The following is an 18,966-nucleotide window of genomic DNA, read 5'->3' as shown; positions in this document are numbered from 1 at the left end:
TTTCATAACCACAACTGGACTTAATCTCCATGAATACAATTAATCTCTTTTTTACAATATTTCTAATCTTGGTTTCCAAAAGATTATGCATTTTACATTGAAAAAGTGCTTCCTTTCCTCTGGTTAAACATGCAACCTGACAATTTCACTGTGTCTCCCAAATTTTTTCAGTATGATAAATGAAGAATGATCATTCTGTATTCTCCTTCACCATACCATGATGTTTGATTTGAAATCACTGACACAATCCAATTCCAGGATCTCTCTCTGAAATTCAGCAGTCCTGATCTGTTCAGTCTCTTTTTGTATGGAAAACAGGCCAGAGTTCAGGCTGTCCTCATTCTCAGAATCTTTTCCACTCCTACATTTTGACATGGGTGTGCAATGATGCATACAGTACTCCAAAGGAGAATTAATGATGGACTTTCACAGTAGTAATGATCATAATGCTTGGTGACAGTACATACCTTTTAACCAACTATGTATTTAAGTAAGCTGCTATAGCCACAGCCAATGTTACCAAGTATTTTGCAGATACTGAGCATGTTATAGGAGTCCAAATTCAAAACTGAAATGGGATACAAGACAATGGCAAGCTTTAAACCTGAAGATACCTAAACAAAAACAGACATTCCTGGTTTTTTTCCAATTTCAGTTTAGATACAATAATGTTATATTTCATAGATTTAGTTTCTAACATGTTATCCAGTAATTCTTTTTCCTGGTTAAATGCCCTGAATTTAAATGCATTCATGGACAAATCTACACCATATTCCTAATTATACATCTGAAAGGAACGTAACAGGTACGAATGTATGTTTTGCAAAGCTTTACAATATTACTTTCACCCAAAGAAACTGTATCCAGAAGAACATTTTATCACCTGCTCAGAAAAACGCTACCAATGGTATTCACTCAGTAAAGTCACATTCATGTGCTAGATGCAAAGTGGAATTAAGAGAAGCCAGCATGCCTTTTTTATGTTAAACTACTACTATCATATTTGTCCTGTGTTTCCCAGAGCAAAAAGCCCTAATCCTGTTAATATTCCTCAACATCCTTCAGGCTTTAGGCATTTTTTCATTGTCCCTTCCATGGTTGTTCTTCTCATTATGCCACATATGATAACTCATTCTATGACACCAAATTGTCACCATTATTAAAGGAGTGTCAAGGCACTTGGAAAACATGACCTCTTCTTATTTATTCCATTACCTCAGTGTCACAACTCCTTTATTTTATAGTTCTGACTGATTGAAGGTTTCACTAGGGCAAAGCCTGTCACGAAAGATGTGCATGCAGCTTTTACCACAGCCAGGTTCAGACCAACTAAGGATTCAAAAAGCCACTGTAATAGTATACTGTTATTATTAAAAATGCGTACATCTTATTTGGGATGAGATGAACACAGTATTCTTCACGAACATTCACCATCTTATATAATTGATCAATGATCAATCCCACAAAGTAAAAGCTAGTCTTTGTCCTCTTAAAATTTCAAGAGCGTAAAAACAAAAGGAGGCGGACTTAGACTAGAACTGAACTGCAGTTCAGAGCAGAGGATGCCAAATTTTGAATGGGTTGAGGAAATTATAGTTAGGTTTTAGAACCTGTTCAAGTGTAACATTATCGTATTTCCCTGCCAGTGTTGTAAACACATCTATGGAACTGGTTTAATTCTTTCACCAGTCTAAGCATCTTAAGGGAATATTCTTCCAGCATTAGCTCAGCTGATTTCCAATAAAGGCCATACCCATATAGCCATGACAATTTCCCAGCAGAAGGTCTTTACAGTCCATTTTATAGACGTTCATTTGTAACAACCATATTTTTTATGCCTCTTACAAGAAACATGTGGAACATTGGTGGTTTGATAAAAAACAATCCACCGAAAAGCCCCTAAAAATTGCAGATAACAACTTCTCAGATCTCTCAAGGCTAGCAGAAAAATGGAGCAGAGGCCAAACAAAACATCATGACGCAATGTGTACATGTCTGCCTGGTTAGTATGCTCTGCTATTTTAATCCTTTAGTGCATTTAGCAAGTCTTTAATCAGAGTAGTAGTAAACCGTTTGAATTTTACAGTACATGGTAAGTGTAAATATTACCAGCTTAAACGATTTGGGTTTCCGTTCTTTGTATAAAAACTCTGTCTGAACATCTGTGACTGTGAAGATTAAAGGGCTAAAAAGCCTGGAAATAGAAGACCTTTGTATTCACAAATCACTGAAGGGAGTTACAACGCCTGGAAAGCTTAACTGCCCCTTCAACCAACTTTGACCACATCTGAAGAAACTTTAACATTATTTAAATAGTCTAGAAAGTAAACAGCTCTGAAAAAAGTTCAGACAGTTTTTGTGCCAACAGAGCTTGAAGCTTCCTCCAAGTTTGGCAAATTTTTTTCACACCAAGACCACCTCCATTGCACTCTGTGAGCCTAGTGTTTTAAGGCAGAGGTTTTTTTCCATTTTTCTGTGGGACCATTAAGTATTTCCAAGTAAATAGATGGCTCACTCCTGACCTCACTTCTACCAGTTCTATATAATCACTCCTTATCTGCAGTAGAATTGCTTCTGATTTTACAGTAAGGTAAAGATGATAAGCATCAGGCCCTTACTATATCACAAATTAGGCTTCCTTATTTTAATAAACAATTTCCTCATCATTGACTATCATGTGACCTATGTCACTCAGGTTGTACTACCCTAGGCCTCTTCCAGGTCAATCATCTTCAGCTATGACAAAGGTGTTGCCATTCTATCATATTTCTACACTTGAAAAAATTCTTTGGGATCCACACGTGGTGGAAACATGGATTTTATTTATTCAGTAATTGTCATAACACTTCTCAAGATCTCTCTCTCAGTGAGTCATCTACCCATCTCTCCAGAAGCAGAGAGGACAAGCTGTCATAAAATAGAAAGCAACATTCCCTAACAGAAGAACTCATCTGTGAAGCCACAAAGCTTCTCATCTCTATCATCGCTCTGATCCAAAGCCTGGGACAGAACTAGCATGCAATACTGCTCTGAAGGAAGATGAGAAGCTTATCTATGACCTTGTAAGTTCACCTGCTCTGGAATCCAACTGGAACAAAGATCCTTTCATTTTTTCCAGAGAAACACAGAACAAGCTTTAAGCCCCTCATGCTCCAAGCTTAAAGAAGTCAGTATTTTTTAATTAAAAAAAAAACCAAAATAATTCAGAGGTCCATGATAAAGCAAGTTAAAAATAACAAAACCATTGGCTTTGATTTTTCAAAGAGTATAATTTGTATAAAATAATGTATCCTTATCCTGTCTCCTTCCCCCAAAAAAAGAAGAATTTCCTAACCATTTTAATCCACAACATCAAGGACAGGGAATTAGTAACAACGCAGAGATAGCAAGAAAATTCTTTCAGCTGTTGTTCTAAATATTCTGTTGCATTAAAAGGCTAATTTTAAAGAAAAAGTCTTGGTATGGACTAACTCATCTCTCCTGTTTCCTAAAGATCACTGTAATTAGAATAGCAATGTCATTAGCTAGAAAAGCTCTATTTTTACCAAATTTTCAATGAATGCAACAGCATGTATATCTATACAGCTAAAGTCAAGCAACTGTGCTGAAGGCAAGTGGATATACTGACCAGTGGAAAACTGCAAGAGGAATATGGACTGCATTTCAGTTGGTAGTCTTTTATGGAACTGATGTGTATGAAAACACAATAATCATGGACAGCAGTTAACTTATAAACAAAAAAAAAAATTACAAGAAAAAAAAGTGTGACAGCTGCAAACACTTGTTGCAAGGAACATGGTGACAGCAGCTGTACGCAGATATGGGGTGACTAAGGTGCTCTAGTAAAATTTAGTTTAGTGTATGCAGCCCAGCAGGACAGAACCACAGTAACTCTGTAATAGGCCTGTTAGCAAGAGCTGAGTTCCAGCTCAACAAGTCCTGACAAATTATAGATTTCACTCACTGTTGACCTGAGGGCAGATCTTCACCCTACCTGGATTGCAAGGAAGAACATAGCCTTCCATTACATGCTTCTGCTTCTCAGGGCATGTAAAAGCAAGGTGGTGACCAGGTGTGGTGGACATCCCATGGTACTCCTTAGAACTATCAGGCATTAGCCCTGATGTCTTGGCCAAAAGCCAAGCTTAGATATTAACTGCTTTGCCTAATTCCAATTTTCCCCAGTATTTCAAGGATATAGTGCTTCATGCTTCACCTTTTACTCTATTATAGTGTGTTCAGATGTATTAGGCAGCTGTATCTTTTTCAGTTAACAGAATACTGACTTTTATGGGGTACGGTAGGGTAAAAGAACAACGGAAATGAAGAAACATTGCCATTCACTGTCATTATTACAATATAAATGAAGGTGTAGGATCACATTTATATACAGAGTTTCCTATATGAATCCTAAAAACGATATAGTCAGATTTAGTACCCGAATTCTTATCACTTGAAATACTACTCTTGAAGTTACCACCCTCTCTGTACACTATACCTTCACACTTAAGCATCCTCCTTCTACAGCCCAGTAGAAGGAATCATTCCTAGCATCTTAAGCCATGTGCTGGAGCAAGCAAGCAAGACTGCCAGGGAAAGCAAAGATGGAAAGACAGAAAGATGAAAAGAGATCAGTGGCCTACTCCCTGATTTTTTCGAAGACTGAGGAGAGCAAGACCAAAACTAGTCTCCTTGCTCTTGCCCCTCAAAGTAGGTAGCCCAATTAATCTAAGAATATGCCAGAATTCCTTTAAGTCTTAGCATTTCATTTTACTTGTCACATAAAAACATTCCATTCCTAGAAGAAACTTCAGGGAGTTACATGACTGCCCAGAAAACAGTCTATCCTACAGCAAACAAATGTAGATGTTAAGTGATTTAAAAACTCTAGATAAGGGCATGGGTGCAGGCAAGCAAGGGAGACGCAGTATTTTTAATCATCTTGTCCTGAAGCAAAGCGGAAGTGCATAGATCCTCACGGTCAATCCACAGTGACAGATTAATTTGTTTAAACGAACTTCTGATAAGCTCCTAATTCAATTTCACGTATTCTGCCAATGCAATCAACACAATGCTATTATGTGGTAGATTTAAGAAGAAAAAGGAAAACAGAGGTAACTCAGAAATTACTCCTCCTAGAGGTAAGGAAAACTTCTGTGTCTACTGAAAAGAAACACCACCTCCCCCCCCAAACAAACCAGAAAATGTCACTCTCTCCAAAAGCCAGTATACTACAGATAGGAAAGCTGTTCTGAAGTAAATGTGAATTGTAGAAATTCCCTTTTATGAACAGAACTACTATTTGAGTAATGATGGGTTTTAGCCATTACATTGCATTGCTACTCGGGCAAAATTTCCACAACTGAACTGCTCTAACAGCTCACCATGACCACATGAGGGATCTTGGCCACCTTTCCCTTCCCCCTGTTCCCCTCTTTTCCCTCAGCTTCTGCTCCTGATCCTGTTCCTTAATTCTCCTCATTTAGCAGCGATGACCCTTCTAAAAGCATATTCAAATCCAACACAAGAGAGAGGGGGACAAAAACCCACAACAAACCCCAACAGACATCTGAAACCCTATTCATCTCCAAATTTTGTGGGGAGTATAGCGACATTCACTTCATAGATAGTTATTTTTCATAGAGACATTGTCTGTCTGACAGCAAGAGATAACACCCAGTTTATTTCTTCTTTAATTTAGAGCCAGCATAAAACAACACTAAGCCCAAACAGGCTCAAAATTCTTCAACAATATCCTGATACTTCTTCCATACATTGAAAATTAGTTTGTTAATATACTGTACCTCCATTGGAGTCAATACTAATCTACAGCTGAGTGACAAAAAGATCCACATAAATTCAAAGCAACTCCATCGCTTCAATGCTACTATTTAATGCTGTAACAGAAGCAAGATATTAAAACAAAGCAATATTTACATCAGAAATTTTATTTGGACAAACTTTACTACTATTTACATTACCAATTTTACTAAAATAAACAAGGTACAAATATAACTACAGCTTGCTTTCTTAACACAGCAACATACAATTAATTAAAAATCCACTCAGGAATGATTTCTGAAAAATTGGGAATACAGACTTCCGTGGCTGTCTGGGAGAAGGACTGTTATGTTTCATAGTTTAACCTTCTGTTCATCACAGCATGACACTTATCAGATAAGGTTAAATAATATTTATTCAATAAAATAAGCATAGGGAGGGAAAACAGAGAGCTTAACTGCATGATGAGCAGCAGGAGGGCTGTTCACATGTCCAGTACTGATGGACAAGGAAAATTAATTGTTCAAATATTAAGAAAGATTTCAGTTTAACCAGTTTCAGACAGCTTGGTTGATTTTTAAACACAAGTGGCAATTATTTGGTTTCACATAACATTTCTTACTTTTTTGCTAATATTGACAAGTATTTTGGCCTTATGGAGGAGTACGCTTGATATTTAGAAATTATATACTATGAATGACGAGTAAGTAAGTTAGATCATAAAAACCCAACCTCCAAGAAGCTACCAACCAACACTACAACCCCTGTCTTCAGCAAGAAACCATAAAAGTCTTTTGCATAGGATTTTTTATTTCTATCTAATGAACATACCACATTTAATGTATTTCTATTATTGCCCAAACCTGTGCTATTTACAGAGATAAGATTAACAAACAGAGAAGTAGCAAAAGCTCGGATGTAGGAAGATGTAAAGATGGTCTTTGTTTTCAGATTTCGTGCACTTCTGACAGGAGAGACAGCATTGCTTGAAGTAAATAAGCACAAAAGCTAATTCTATATAAAAATCAGGTAGCCAGGTATTTCTGAAACTAGTAATTCTGTATTTGTCAATTCTGACTTTGTATGCCAGACAAGCTTCCAAGACTTTAATTCCAAAATTATAAAATCTAAATGAAGAAACCATTGCCCAGTCAAATGTTTTCCCAAAAAGAAGTATCTTCTTACTAGTTAGTGTTCAAAATATTTTTATTTTAATAGCCAAGCTTAAGTTTCCCAGAGAAACAAAAGAAGGGGAACTGAAATGGAATAATATTACATTTAGTCTGGGGATGGCAGTGGGGTCACTCCTGAAAGCAGAAGAGTTACAGAATAAACTGCAAATAAGAAAAAATGAAAAACTTCCCCATTTGGTCCTGTTATCCCCCCAAGTCTTAATTCCACTATCTGCACTTCCCTACTATGGAAGTAATTTGGCTCATTCTTCTATCTAACAGTCCCTAGGCTGTCATGCCAGAAACAGATTTTTGTGTGTCTGAGGAGAGCAACCTGTTGAGCTCTGCTCTTCCAGATTTTGTTAATGAAATTTCCCCTAAAAAATGGTTTTCTTAAGCTTGCTGCTTGATAAGATAAACTTCTTTCTTCATGTTAAAGTCCTAAACATATGCCACCAAGTCAAGAGTAGCTAAATAGTACTTTAAGTAGTTCTAACATACTGAAGCCAAATAAAAATTCTTACAAGAGCTAGGAAACTCCAAACTAATTTTTTTCCAAAAATCTACATTATGTCAGCCTCTCTGAAACTAGTATGACTTTAAACACAGATTAAAAAAAAAAAAAAAAAAGAAACAAAGGATGAAAATCTAACAAGATTTTAAAATAAACAGAAAATAGTTATTTCCTGATGTTTTTAAGTGTTTTCCAGTCCTAAAAAAACCAAGATCTCAGCTTAACAGTGGGTGTCCAAAGGCAGTTACAACTGGATTTCCATCAACTGCTTTGGGGATCACCCTGGGTTTTATTTCATTTTCCGAAAAGTTTTAGTCTAAGAAAAAAATCTAGACTATGTGGAAATATTTTAATTAATTACTTAGCCAAACACCCAAGTCCAATTCTCTGATTTTATTTCCCTGTCCATAGCTTTCAGAGCAAAAATAACTATATGCAGGGTACACAAGACAGAATCCAAACACTCTCCAACACTGTACATTCAAGCATCAATCATGCACACATACTTAACTTTAACCTGCAAAATAAACACACAATAAGGATTGGGGTATAAGCTAATGTTTTATTAGAATTCAGCTCTAGTTACTCAGTTTCCACATACTGTACCCTCTGAGTGTGTATACGAAAGTTACCAAACACCACTGCCTGACCAACCCAGTGGCCTTCTGTGATGGAGTGACTACATCAGCGGACAAGAGAAGAGCTACGGATGTCGTCTGTCTTGAGTTCTGTAAGGCCTTCGACACGGTCCCCCACAACATCCTTCTCTCAAAATTGGAGAGAGATGGATTTCATGGGTGGACTGTTTGGTGCATGAGGAATTGGTTGGATGGTCACATCCAGAGGGTAGCGGTCAACAGCTCAATGTCCAGATGGAGATCAGTGACAAGTGGTGTCCCTCAGAGGTCCATATTGGGACCAGTACTGTTTAGTATCTTCATCAATGACATGGTGGAACTGAGTGCACCCTCAGCAAGTTTGCAGACAACACCAAGCTGAGTGGTGTGGTCGACATGCTGGAGGGACAGGATGCCGTCCAGAGGGACCTGGACAAGCTCAAGAAGTGGGCCCATGGGAACCTCAGGAAGTTCAGCAAGGCCAAGTGCAAGGTCCTGCACATGGGTTGGGGCAACCCCAAGCACAAATACAGGCTGGGCAATGAGTGGATTGAGAGCAGCCCAGAGGAGAAGGACTTGGGGGTGTTGGTTGACAAGAAGCTCAACGTGACCCAGCAATGTGCATTTGCAGCCGAGAAGGCCAACCGTATCCTGGGCTGCATCAAAAGAAGTGTGGCCAGGAGGTCGATGGAGGTGATTCTCCCCCTCTACTCAGCTCTCGTGAGACCCCACCTGGCATATGGTGTTCAGCTCTGGGGCCCCCAACATAAGAAGGACATGGACCTGTTGGAGCAAGTCCAGAGGAGGGCCACAAAAATGATCAGAGGGATGAAGCACCTCTCCTATGAAGAAAGGCTGAGAGGGTTAGGGTCGTTCAGCCTGGAGAAGAGAAAGCTCCAGGGAGACCTTATTGCAGCCTTCCAGTACCTAAAGGGGGCCTATAAGAAAGATGGGGACAAATGTTTTAGCAGGGCCTGTTGCAATAGTACAAGTGGTAATGGTTTTAAACTAAAAGAGGGTAGATTCAGACTAGATATAAGCAAGGAATTTTTTACGATGAGGGTGGTGAGGCACTGGAACAGGTTGCCCAGAGAGGTGGTAAATGCCCCAACCCTGGAAACATTCAAGGTCAGGTTGGATGGGGCTCTGAGCAACCTGATGTACTTGAAGATGTCCCTGCTCATTGCAGGGAGGTTGGACTAGATGGCCTTTAAAGGTCCCTTCCAAACCAAACTATTCTATAATTCTATGACCACTTCTGTTATTCACTACACTGTTAAAATGACATATTGCTCCTCAAATCCTTTCCTCTTCCTCTCCCTTTCTTCCCACAAAACTGACCTCCTCACACATAGAAGGAACTCTGTCAAACAGCAGAGAGATCCATGCAGAAATACACACGAGATGCTGGCTGGGGCTGCCAGCAAACACATGTCCAGGTTACTGCATAAAGAGAACGGGAACAACTTCCAGAGCTACAAAGCTGAGAACTCACACTCACTTAGAAATATGTCTGACTTGGCCTTCAGAGCTACTAACAGGCCCTCTTGTCTGGAGCCGATAGGTGGGTCAGAAGGTTTCTGAAAAGTTCAATAAAAACAGACTTCCAGTCTAAACAGAGCTTGGCACGAATAGAATCCTCTCCTGTAGAGCTGAGAATGACAGACAGCCTTGGAGCCTGTATGAGATTGTCACTAGGAAACTTCTGCCTCTCTTGTTTTCAGTAAAAAGAACAGCTCCAAGGTGGTTACCATGCCTCTTAGTGCCATCCCTTCAGTCCCTTTAACTAGTACAGAAGACACTCCAGACCCACAACATTTCTCATTCAACTGAAAACAAAGAACCTGATTTTATCAAAATTAATTCCGGAGCTTCACAGAATGAAGCAATTGTTTCTCTGACTTACTCTATTTTAGCTAGTAGATTTTTTTTTTCCCCTAAGGCCATTTGGAAGCTGGATTGCAGCTTCTCTCCACTGTCAATGTTACAAAAGAATGTCTAATTAGACAGAGTACTGAAAACAGAGCAGCAGCATGACCACCTCAACTGCACAACAAAATAGAAGAGATCTAAAATAGGGGAAAATACAGTGTTGTACTCAGGTTTAGAATAGAGCGCTCAGGCAGCTTGAGAAATGCTGCAGACTGGACCATGCCAGTTTCAGACCGCATCGTTACTGACCTCATTTAACTTTACAATTAGGTTGCACAAGGAGTTGAACACGATAGCTATGTTCTTCAGAACTATGACTATTGGATGACTTCAGATTTCTAGTCCATACCTATGGAGCTATTGTCCAAATAATTTTTTACCCTAAAAACAGTGGCATATGCACATAAAAAAAGGAAATCCCACAAATTTGCCTTTTATCTCCTTTTAAAAGTACAGTTTAAAAATAAATATGCATCTTGCATTATTACTTAAAAATCTATAGTAAAAAGCAATTTTTTTTAAAATAGGTTATTTGATACCTTTAATAATTAATTGGTTATGTCTAAATACCAATTAAGAGACAAGAACAACATTGATATAAGGTCACAGCCTGTAAAGAGATAGAAGAGCACTCAAAGGGTCTTCCCTCAGGTGTCTGGTAGAATCAGCAATAACTACACATCATTCCTGACAAACATTTGTCCAACACATTCACAGAGACTTCCATCATGGAAATTCTAAATGTTATCCAGTCAATACGATCTATTCTTCTTTATATCCTTACCATGGGAAGTTTTTTCTAACATCAAACCTAAGTTTCCCTTGCCCCACTTTAAATCTATTTCTTCTCATCTACTCCACCACAGAAAGAAAGAATAGCCTTCTCTTTAGCACTCGCAAGTATTTGAAGATTATATCTGCCTCCCTCACCAGTCTTCTAATCTTTAGACTAAACAACTTGAAATCATTCAAACTTCCCACAGGGGTAAGATTTTAAAACCTCTTGAGGATAATCACTGCTGCCCTCCATTTCTCTCTAAATTGTCCACTACTTTCCTGAAAAGCAGTGCAAAACCCTAAGTATTCCAGCTGAGACCTCGCTAACGCTGAGCAGGATGGAAGGTGTGCAGGCTGCAAGCCTTCTTAGACATGCCAATGTCTATCTTGAGTGAACAGTTCACAAGAGCACAACAGGGAAGTTCAGCAGTTTCCAGCTCCGATATCTAGCAATTTAAATCTAGCAACAGAGTGTGGTTTGGGTCCAAATTCTGTTTCAGACATCTCCATCTCTGTAAAAGAGCTACCTAGGAGCAACTCAATGCTTCTGCTAATCACTCCACGTTTGAGCACTGCTCTCACTCACATGAGCTCTTCTTCCCCTTTGTCTTACATGATGAAAATGCTCCAAAGCTTGAGTAAGCTGACATGGAGCTATTTGTGACCTGCAACACCCCATACAATTACTCAGCTAATTAACCATGATGAGCCTCTTTTAACCAAGTACATCTTTATATTAAAAAAAAAAAAAAAAAACAAAAAAAAAACCCACACAGAACAAAAGCCACCTTATTCCCAGAACTTTATTTAGATTGCATTGCTTTATGCATCTTACTCTGTTTTCTACATTTACCTTTAAGTATACAAAATCTGAATATTTCTACTGCTTACCTTTCTGTGTTCAATTGAAGGCTGTGGGATGACAAACTGAAATCCCAGCACTGCTAGGGAACTGAGAAGTCTGAAAAATCAAACAGTGAAACAGAAGATGTAATTACCACTAACACAAACCACACATCTACAACCTATGACAGGGCTTCAAACTGCAAGAACTTTAGACACTTGAAAACCATTACTAACCAAAGCAGACTCACTAAACTGCATGAAATGTTCTTATGACATTCTCTTCACAGCAGGCAATAGAAGGTACATACATGTTTGTCTATCTCTAAAGCAAAAGTGCACCAAGTAGAATCCATTGATAGTGTCTCCCATAACTTTATGTTTAAATTAAAATATTTTTGGCAGTGCATATTTTAACACCTCAGCATTTGGTGTCAAACTGACATACGCTTTGCAAGTTTTCTAAAGTGCTATGTAAGAATTCACCCATCTGTGAACTAAGTCTGCTTCTAGCTCTGGCTCCTCATTTTACAGATGAACACTCCACCTCCAGCACACAGGAAACACGCAAAGAATCACCATGATTTTGCAGAAAATAGGTTCTTCCCCAACTGCCTAACACTTGTGGAAATTGAATAACCTAATGGGCACAGAAGATGGAAAGTAGTGGACACAGCTCACCAGAGACTCGGGATAAGCAGCCAAGCATCACCCCAGTCCCCACATCTTCAGTCTGAAAGGAGTCATAATGGGAACCAAGCCCAAACAAACTTTGTTCTGTCAAGCCTCACCACCATAATGACTCCTAGGAGCCCATTACAAGTTAGGCTCAGTTAGCTCAGTCTTTTGTTTGCTATAATTTGCACTGGGGACTGGTTTGCCCCCTTCTAGCAAGCCCCTTCATCAGAAAACACAGAAAGGTATGAGAAGTAAGATTAAGATATCTTTATTTCTACCAGGAGTTTGACTTTTCAGTCCACAAAGAGCATGCTTCGGACCCTCTATAAAGAGGAAAGCTGCTAATGATTTGCTGAATTTCAATGCAGAAGTAAAACTGATGGATTTGGACACAAAATCCATCTGCAAACTAATGGACCAGACAAAATCCAGCTGTGCTTCCTACTCACAGTTCCTTCCTTTGCTCCCTACACAGTAACCCTTTAAATATTTCTCATTGTTTCAGGTATTTTCAGAGACAGATCTCCTAAACCGAAAGAGATATTTTTATACTAAGCATTTCATTACCACTGATACAAATATTCTTCTACTAGGGAGAATTTTTTTCTTGAGTGTTCTGTGTTTGTTGTAGCTAACATACTGCAAAAGGAATCATTGGGTAAGTATTGATTGCACATGGCCTATCATCACCTCATCACCACAGTCTATGCCCCTCTCTCTCAAAGCAATAAACCATTCAAAGGCAAGAAAAAGTCATTACTTCCTTACTGCTACACCAATTTACAAAAAAAACCAATTAAAACACTTTAAAAGTCCATTAGAAGGAAGTATTATATTTCACAAAGCTATTGTTTCTGATAAAGCAAAGTACAGAGGAGGTGGCTGAAAGCAGAGCCAGTGTAAGGCACTATAAAGAAACTGCAGTAAGAGTCAAAATGTGCAGTTCAGAGCAAGACCCCATAACACAGTGGTGGATGGAAGCCAAATGCATGAATGAAGAAACTGATTTGCCAATCACACCTGAAATCAAAGGTAGAAATAGAAACAGAACTCAGACCTCCAAACTGCAAAATGACAGCGTCAAGTCTGTCTTTAGCTGACCTGCATGTCCCTTTTTCAAGTGCTCAAGTGATCTCCCAACTATTCTCAGTGAAAACATGACAAGGTTCTAAGCAGGCAGAGTGCAGTCTCTGACAGGCCCAGCCTACACCCTCTACAAATTGTATTTAACTTCCTTTTCAGAATCTTCCTACCCACTCCCTGCTCCCTTATGACTTCTGCTCCCTATAATCCCTCAGAGCATGTGAAAGAAAGTTCATACTTTGCATAAGGGAATTAGTGTTTTTGTCCTCAACAGAACAGGATTTTTCTGATCAGTCTGAAGGACTACAGATTTCCATGCATAAATTCTTCTGAAATCATGTACAAGGTTGGGAGTTCTGAACTGAGAACTGTAATCTTCAAAGCAAATTACTTACCAGATTAAAGTTTTCAGTTCTAAAAGGCAAACTTTTAGTATATGTGTGATTACTCCGTGCCAAGCTTTTCCTGACCATTCATTCTTTAATGAGGTTGCACTGTAATCACCATCTGTACGTACGTGCTTAAGGACAATTAAGCTAGTTTTTAAGTTCACTTCTGCATCTGCAATTGGATCTCTCAGAAACAATGGTATCAACTTACTATTTCAAACACACAGGAAATCTGCCAGGAATACTTAAGCTATCCTGAGGTAAGCCTCTAGCTTCAAATCAGTGTGCGGCTATTTAATTTTTTTAATGTTGTATCCCTCAGTAGCTTGCTTTGGCTAACTTCTCTGGACTAGGCTTTCTTTATTTGTCATGCTTGACTAACATTAGGCCCGCCGAGCTACAAAAATAGGCTTCTCCAATTTCAGTGGGTTTGTTTCAGGTTACTGTGCAGAAAAGCCAAAAAGAACAAGTGCTCCTCAAAGGCAAAACTTTTCAAGTATACACGAACAGGTCAGGTACCAATTGCAGCTGATTGATGGCTGTTTAACTCAGGCCTTTGTGTAAGAACCTTGCTGGTACAGCCCATGCTCTCACAGTTACGGCGCTATTTGGAGCCAAGTACCTAGTTTAAAGCAAAGTCAGGCTTTAAACTGTCAGTCTATCCAAGCTGCAAAGAGCAAACATGCTCACTTTTTTTTACTGGCAATACCAATTTCTGTTTAACGGGCAGGGCGCAGAGCAAAGTAAAGCAGTATTAGCTCTATTGTAGGAGTAGCAAGAAAAAGTTTGCTATTTAACACGTCATTTAGGAACACCTCTCAGAGTTCTTCCTCTGTCATTGCAGTATTAGCTCTCCATGAATGAAGCTAGAGGGTACCAAAATAGATTTCTTGCCTGGTCACTGTCCCTTAGTAGTTGTATTTTATGAAGGGCTATCATGGCCAACTGTGGATTGTCCAGATAGGAGTGAAAGTATTTTAGCCAAGTGATTAGTACTGACTAGTGCAGTACGGCTCTTGCCTCATTCCCGAATTCCTCCTGAACGAAAGTGTGCAGAACAGCCTAAGTCTGGGACAGCTTGGGAGGAGCTACACAGGGAGAAGTCTCAACAGGAAAGATAATATAGGCAGTGTCAATAAAATTCAGCAGATCCATTGTGATGTAGAATCTGCCCTGGCATATTAGGAGGGTGCCAGAATTGCAAGTCAAAGATTGATGTCTGAAATTCACAAGAAGGAAGGTTAGATCAGAGGTGTTACTGACAGTATCTCCGTATAAATGAAAGAGCATGCAGCTGTTGTTCCTCACAGGAGGCCAACTTTTGTTCATGTAGCATCACAGCTGCTTGTTTTATCTGAATCTGCTTGCCCAACTACAGAACTGGACAGACCAGCTTAGAAACAGTTGAATGTTTCCTTTGTCAGGAAAGCTGTTTGAAAGGTCTTTCCTGTTTGCCCACTGGCAAACTGTATCAGGAATGCATAATGGAAATCCCTGAATGAATTGCAGCACAGGTACTAAAACATGTAAATCGATAATTTAAGCCCAGTGACTGTAGTTGTACAGCCTCCTCCTCAAAAAAAAAAGAAACTGTCCAATAATACATGCCATCACATTGGCATACACTAGCAGATGCTCTAAGCATAAACGAAGAAATTCCTTTTTTTACTATCACCAAAGAATGCTATGTCTCATATGCATGTACTTGATTTTTTTGGTCTTTGGACAAGATTTTTATTTATCCTCCTACGATACAAACACTTTTAACACCAAAGCAAGAGACAACCAAATTGATATTTACTGCAGTGTGTTAAGAGCATATTAAATAAGATTTTAAATGTTTTATTGCATCACTCACCTCAAAGAAACTATTAAACTGTCTACCATGATCCTTTAATGCAAGGTGTCTTGAAGTGAAAAATACCTCTTCACTGTGGTACAGCACAATGCCAATCACACACAAATCCTACAGAACGAAAAGAGAAAAACATTTAACACTGCTTATTCAGTATTTTCCAGGATGTCTATTAAACTGGATACAGACCTACATTAGTCATCCCTACTTCAATTCTTTGGACTTTACAGCAATTCAAACTGGAAATCCAGCGTATGTTACATGAATAGACTGGACACACCCCATTTTTTGCAACAGGACTTCAACAGTGCCAAAGTGCTTTGCTGAAAGGCCATGGGATGCAAAATCTTCATTTGATTCCCAAGGATGCAAATCTGATGTTAAAATTACTTGCCTTTTTATCTCACATTCCTGGTATGTCACTTGCATGACAATAAAGCCAACAGCTTTATTTAAAGTCTTGTGTTAATAGAATTCATAGAACTGAAACTGGGTTACCAATTTCTATTGTCTAGTAATATTATTAATACACTCTCCATTTTGTGAGCAATGCAAGGATGATTCTGTTGTGAGTGCTCATACAGAGTCTGCAGGAAAAAAAAAAAACAGAGAAGAGCAGTGTTGTTCCCTCTCTATTACAGATGGCAAACCCAGCCACAATGAAGTTAAATGCCTTGCCCACAGTCATGGAGGCAATCTGGGGTTAAACAGCATTCTAAATAAAAATTCAACTGATCCTTATTTCTATCATTGCATCATGACTACTGCAAATGCATAGAAGCCCTACCAGCCCTTGAGAGGGTTATTACGTAGGCAAACTCTCATTTGTCTGGAAATACTCTCAAACATTCAGACACCTGGGGAGTTCTTATTTTGGTAAATTTGTAATCATATATTGGACACCTAAGATGCTGCACTGGAATTTTCAGACAGAAAAGAGATCCTTGCAGTAGGGAAATACAATATAAATCAAGGGGAGTGGGAAGGGGAGAGAGGGTAAGAGGAAATAAACCACTATTAGGACTGAGCCTAAATCCTTACATTTCAGAACTTAGTCAAGCACTGTCTGTATCTTGCCATTTACAAGTGGTTACCTGTTGAAATGCAGTGGAGTGGACACAAACAAGAGAACATTACTGTTCATAGATAAAGAGCTCTCAGTTTCTCACAGGCAGCCAGATAATTAAAATCTGCCTAGAAAGGAACAAGACTTACAAGAACTTAAAAAATGTGCAGTTAGATAAAGTACAGATCTTGCTGCTAGAAAACATGGATTGTTTGCAGGTAACTGGACAAGCTAAATATTCCCCCCTGCCCCCCCCCCCCAACAAAAATCAAAGAACAACAAATTTATTTTAGGAAATACTTCTAACAACTTTAAAAGAAAATTCCTCCTTTTTTTTTAATTGTTTGATCACTGAGTTTTTTAAATGGAAGGCATTAAAAGCTGAATATTTGGAAAAGTATAATGACAGAAGTTCTGCATGTAACAGGTTTGAGTTAGTCATGAGGAAGAAAGCATTAGGGCTCAGCTAAACTTCATGCTTTTTTTCTGCAGTTCCATGGTTGTCAGTAGATCTAAGAGGCTTTCTCAAATTTATTCACCAACTTCACTGCTTAATGTTGTACAATTGTTTTTTTAAAAGATGGGCAGTACTTCTGAAAACAGATTTTTAGTCTAGATCCCCTGCAACGCTTTACAGCACTTGAGCTTTTAGCACAGTTTCAGAAAAAGCTACATTCCTTTAAATGTTTGGCAAGTCCACATACACAGCACTAACACAAAGCATTTAGACAGATCTCCTAAAATACTATTTACTAACAGACATTTTTAATTGTGAAGGAAACAAATGTCTCGCTTCCTGCAACCTGACTCTTAATTACCAGGCATACTGAGGCAATAGTCTTTTATATCACTTAATTAAAATGGAGGATATGCATGTAACATGGATTGTAACCACCATGGTTTCAAGTTCTTATCGTTCTGGTTTTTTCCACATGTACTCTCTTTCTTTTTTTTTTTCTTCACTCCACAATAATTTTTTTATCCAGTGTCCTTGTATGGAGGGAGACAATCTCAGCAGAACATTGTTACGGGATATAAACTCACAGAAAAAGAAACGTGCACTCCCCTAATCCACTTTGTAAACGGCATCGCATTTGAAAAGCAGAAAAGATACTATTCTAGATCTACTTCTGCAAAGAATCAGGGGAGGGACCTACAGTGTTTCTGGAGATTGTTCTAAAAAAAGTGCTTAAAATCCACACATGTTTTCAATTTTTTCAGTTCATCTGTATCTTCGTTGTCAATGGTAGGTTGCATTACAAACTCAACTTTCAACAGTATTTCAATGGCTTTTTCAAAATACTTCTTACTGCAATTCATAGATGCATTTCTTTTGAAATATCATTTATAGCACATAGCGTAAAAACTGCTAAGTATCTAAGCAACTTAAGAGGTTGTTTTCAAAATTATTTAGGTGCTTAGGTGCTTACAGCCTAGTGAAAGACATGTCATTTTGGCAGTGGTGGTTTTGATATGAAAATGGGCAAACGTGACAATCATTTCCCTCCAGAAGATCCAGGGCAAAATGAATACCTGAAATGGCTAGACAGTTAACACTAGGATTAAATAACATGAATTTTGGCATGGAAACTTTCAAAAGCCTGATGAGGTGTACCATGTGCTACTGACTGCAGTAAGTCTTGCAAATGTAAAAGTCAAATTACCTTCCCACAAGGGGCTGAAAAGCACTATAGACTGATCTATTACAGCAGAATAGATATTAATATATCAACTGTAACAACTCAGACTCCTGTGCTTCAGCAGAGTTAGCAAGACTTTCTCCACTGCATTAAAATATTTGACATTTCAGCAATCTTCCCCATTTTAGCTCCAAGTGGGATGAAAACAAAATCTGTGAAACTGGGCAGGGCAAAACCAAAAACCACCCACCCCCCCAGCCCCCCCCCCCCAACAAACAAACAAACAAACAAAACAAACAAACGAACCAACCAACCCACTACACAGGATGGAACAGAATTCAAACCTCCTTTCCAGAACAACCATGGCATGACAAATAAAGGGAGAGGTGTTTCATTGCACATAATAAAATGTGCATCAGGTCACATTAAATGAGACTGGATAAAAAGACCTTGATTAAAGTCTCCTCCCCTTTCACACTGCGGGTGAGTGATCCCAACACCTTTAAACTGCTGCTGCTGCCAGTCTCAGCAGTTTTACTACCAAGTAATGAGCTAATCGTAACTATTTGTCTTGATATTTACTGAAATTTACTCTGACGCTTACTCTCAACATTACCTG

The 18,966-nt window shown here is 38.7% G+C and overlaps 1 protein-coding gene across 2 annotated transcripts in view; it reads right to left on the bottom strand.

Annotated features, from left to right (window-relative positions):
- The window catches only part of THSD4 (thrombospondin type 1 domain containing 4), a 333,359-nt gene that overhangs the window by 296,626 nt on the left and 17,767 nt on the right, over positions 1–18,966 (bottom strand). For both annotated transcript variants that reach the window (XM_030015385.2, XM_030015386.2), the window contains exons 2-3: positions 15,645–15,752; positions 11,685–11,754 (exon numbers count right to left, since the gene is read on the bottom strand). In XM_030015385.2, the coding sequence (XP_029871245.1) occupies positions 11,685–11,754; positions 15,645–15,673 (99 nt within the window). In that variant the 5' untranslated portion in view covers positions 15,674–15,752. The remainder of the gene's footprint in view (positions 1–11,684; positions 11,755–15,644; positions 15,753–18,966) is intronic.

Source organism: Aquila chrysaetos, chromosome 5 (assembly GCF_900496995.4).
Source record: "Aquila chrysaetos chrysaetos chromosome 5, bAquChr1.4, whole genome shotgun sequence".
Taxonomy (NCBI): Eukaryota; Metazoa; Chordata; class Aves; order Accipitriformes; family Accipitridae; genus Aquila; species Aquila chrysaetos.
This window is presented reverse-complemented; position numbering and strand designations above follow the sequence as displayed.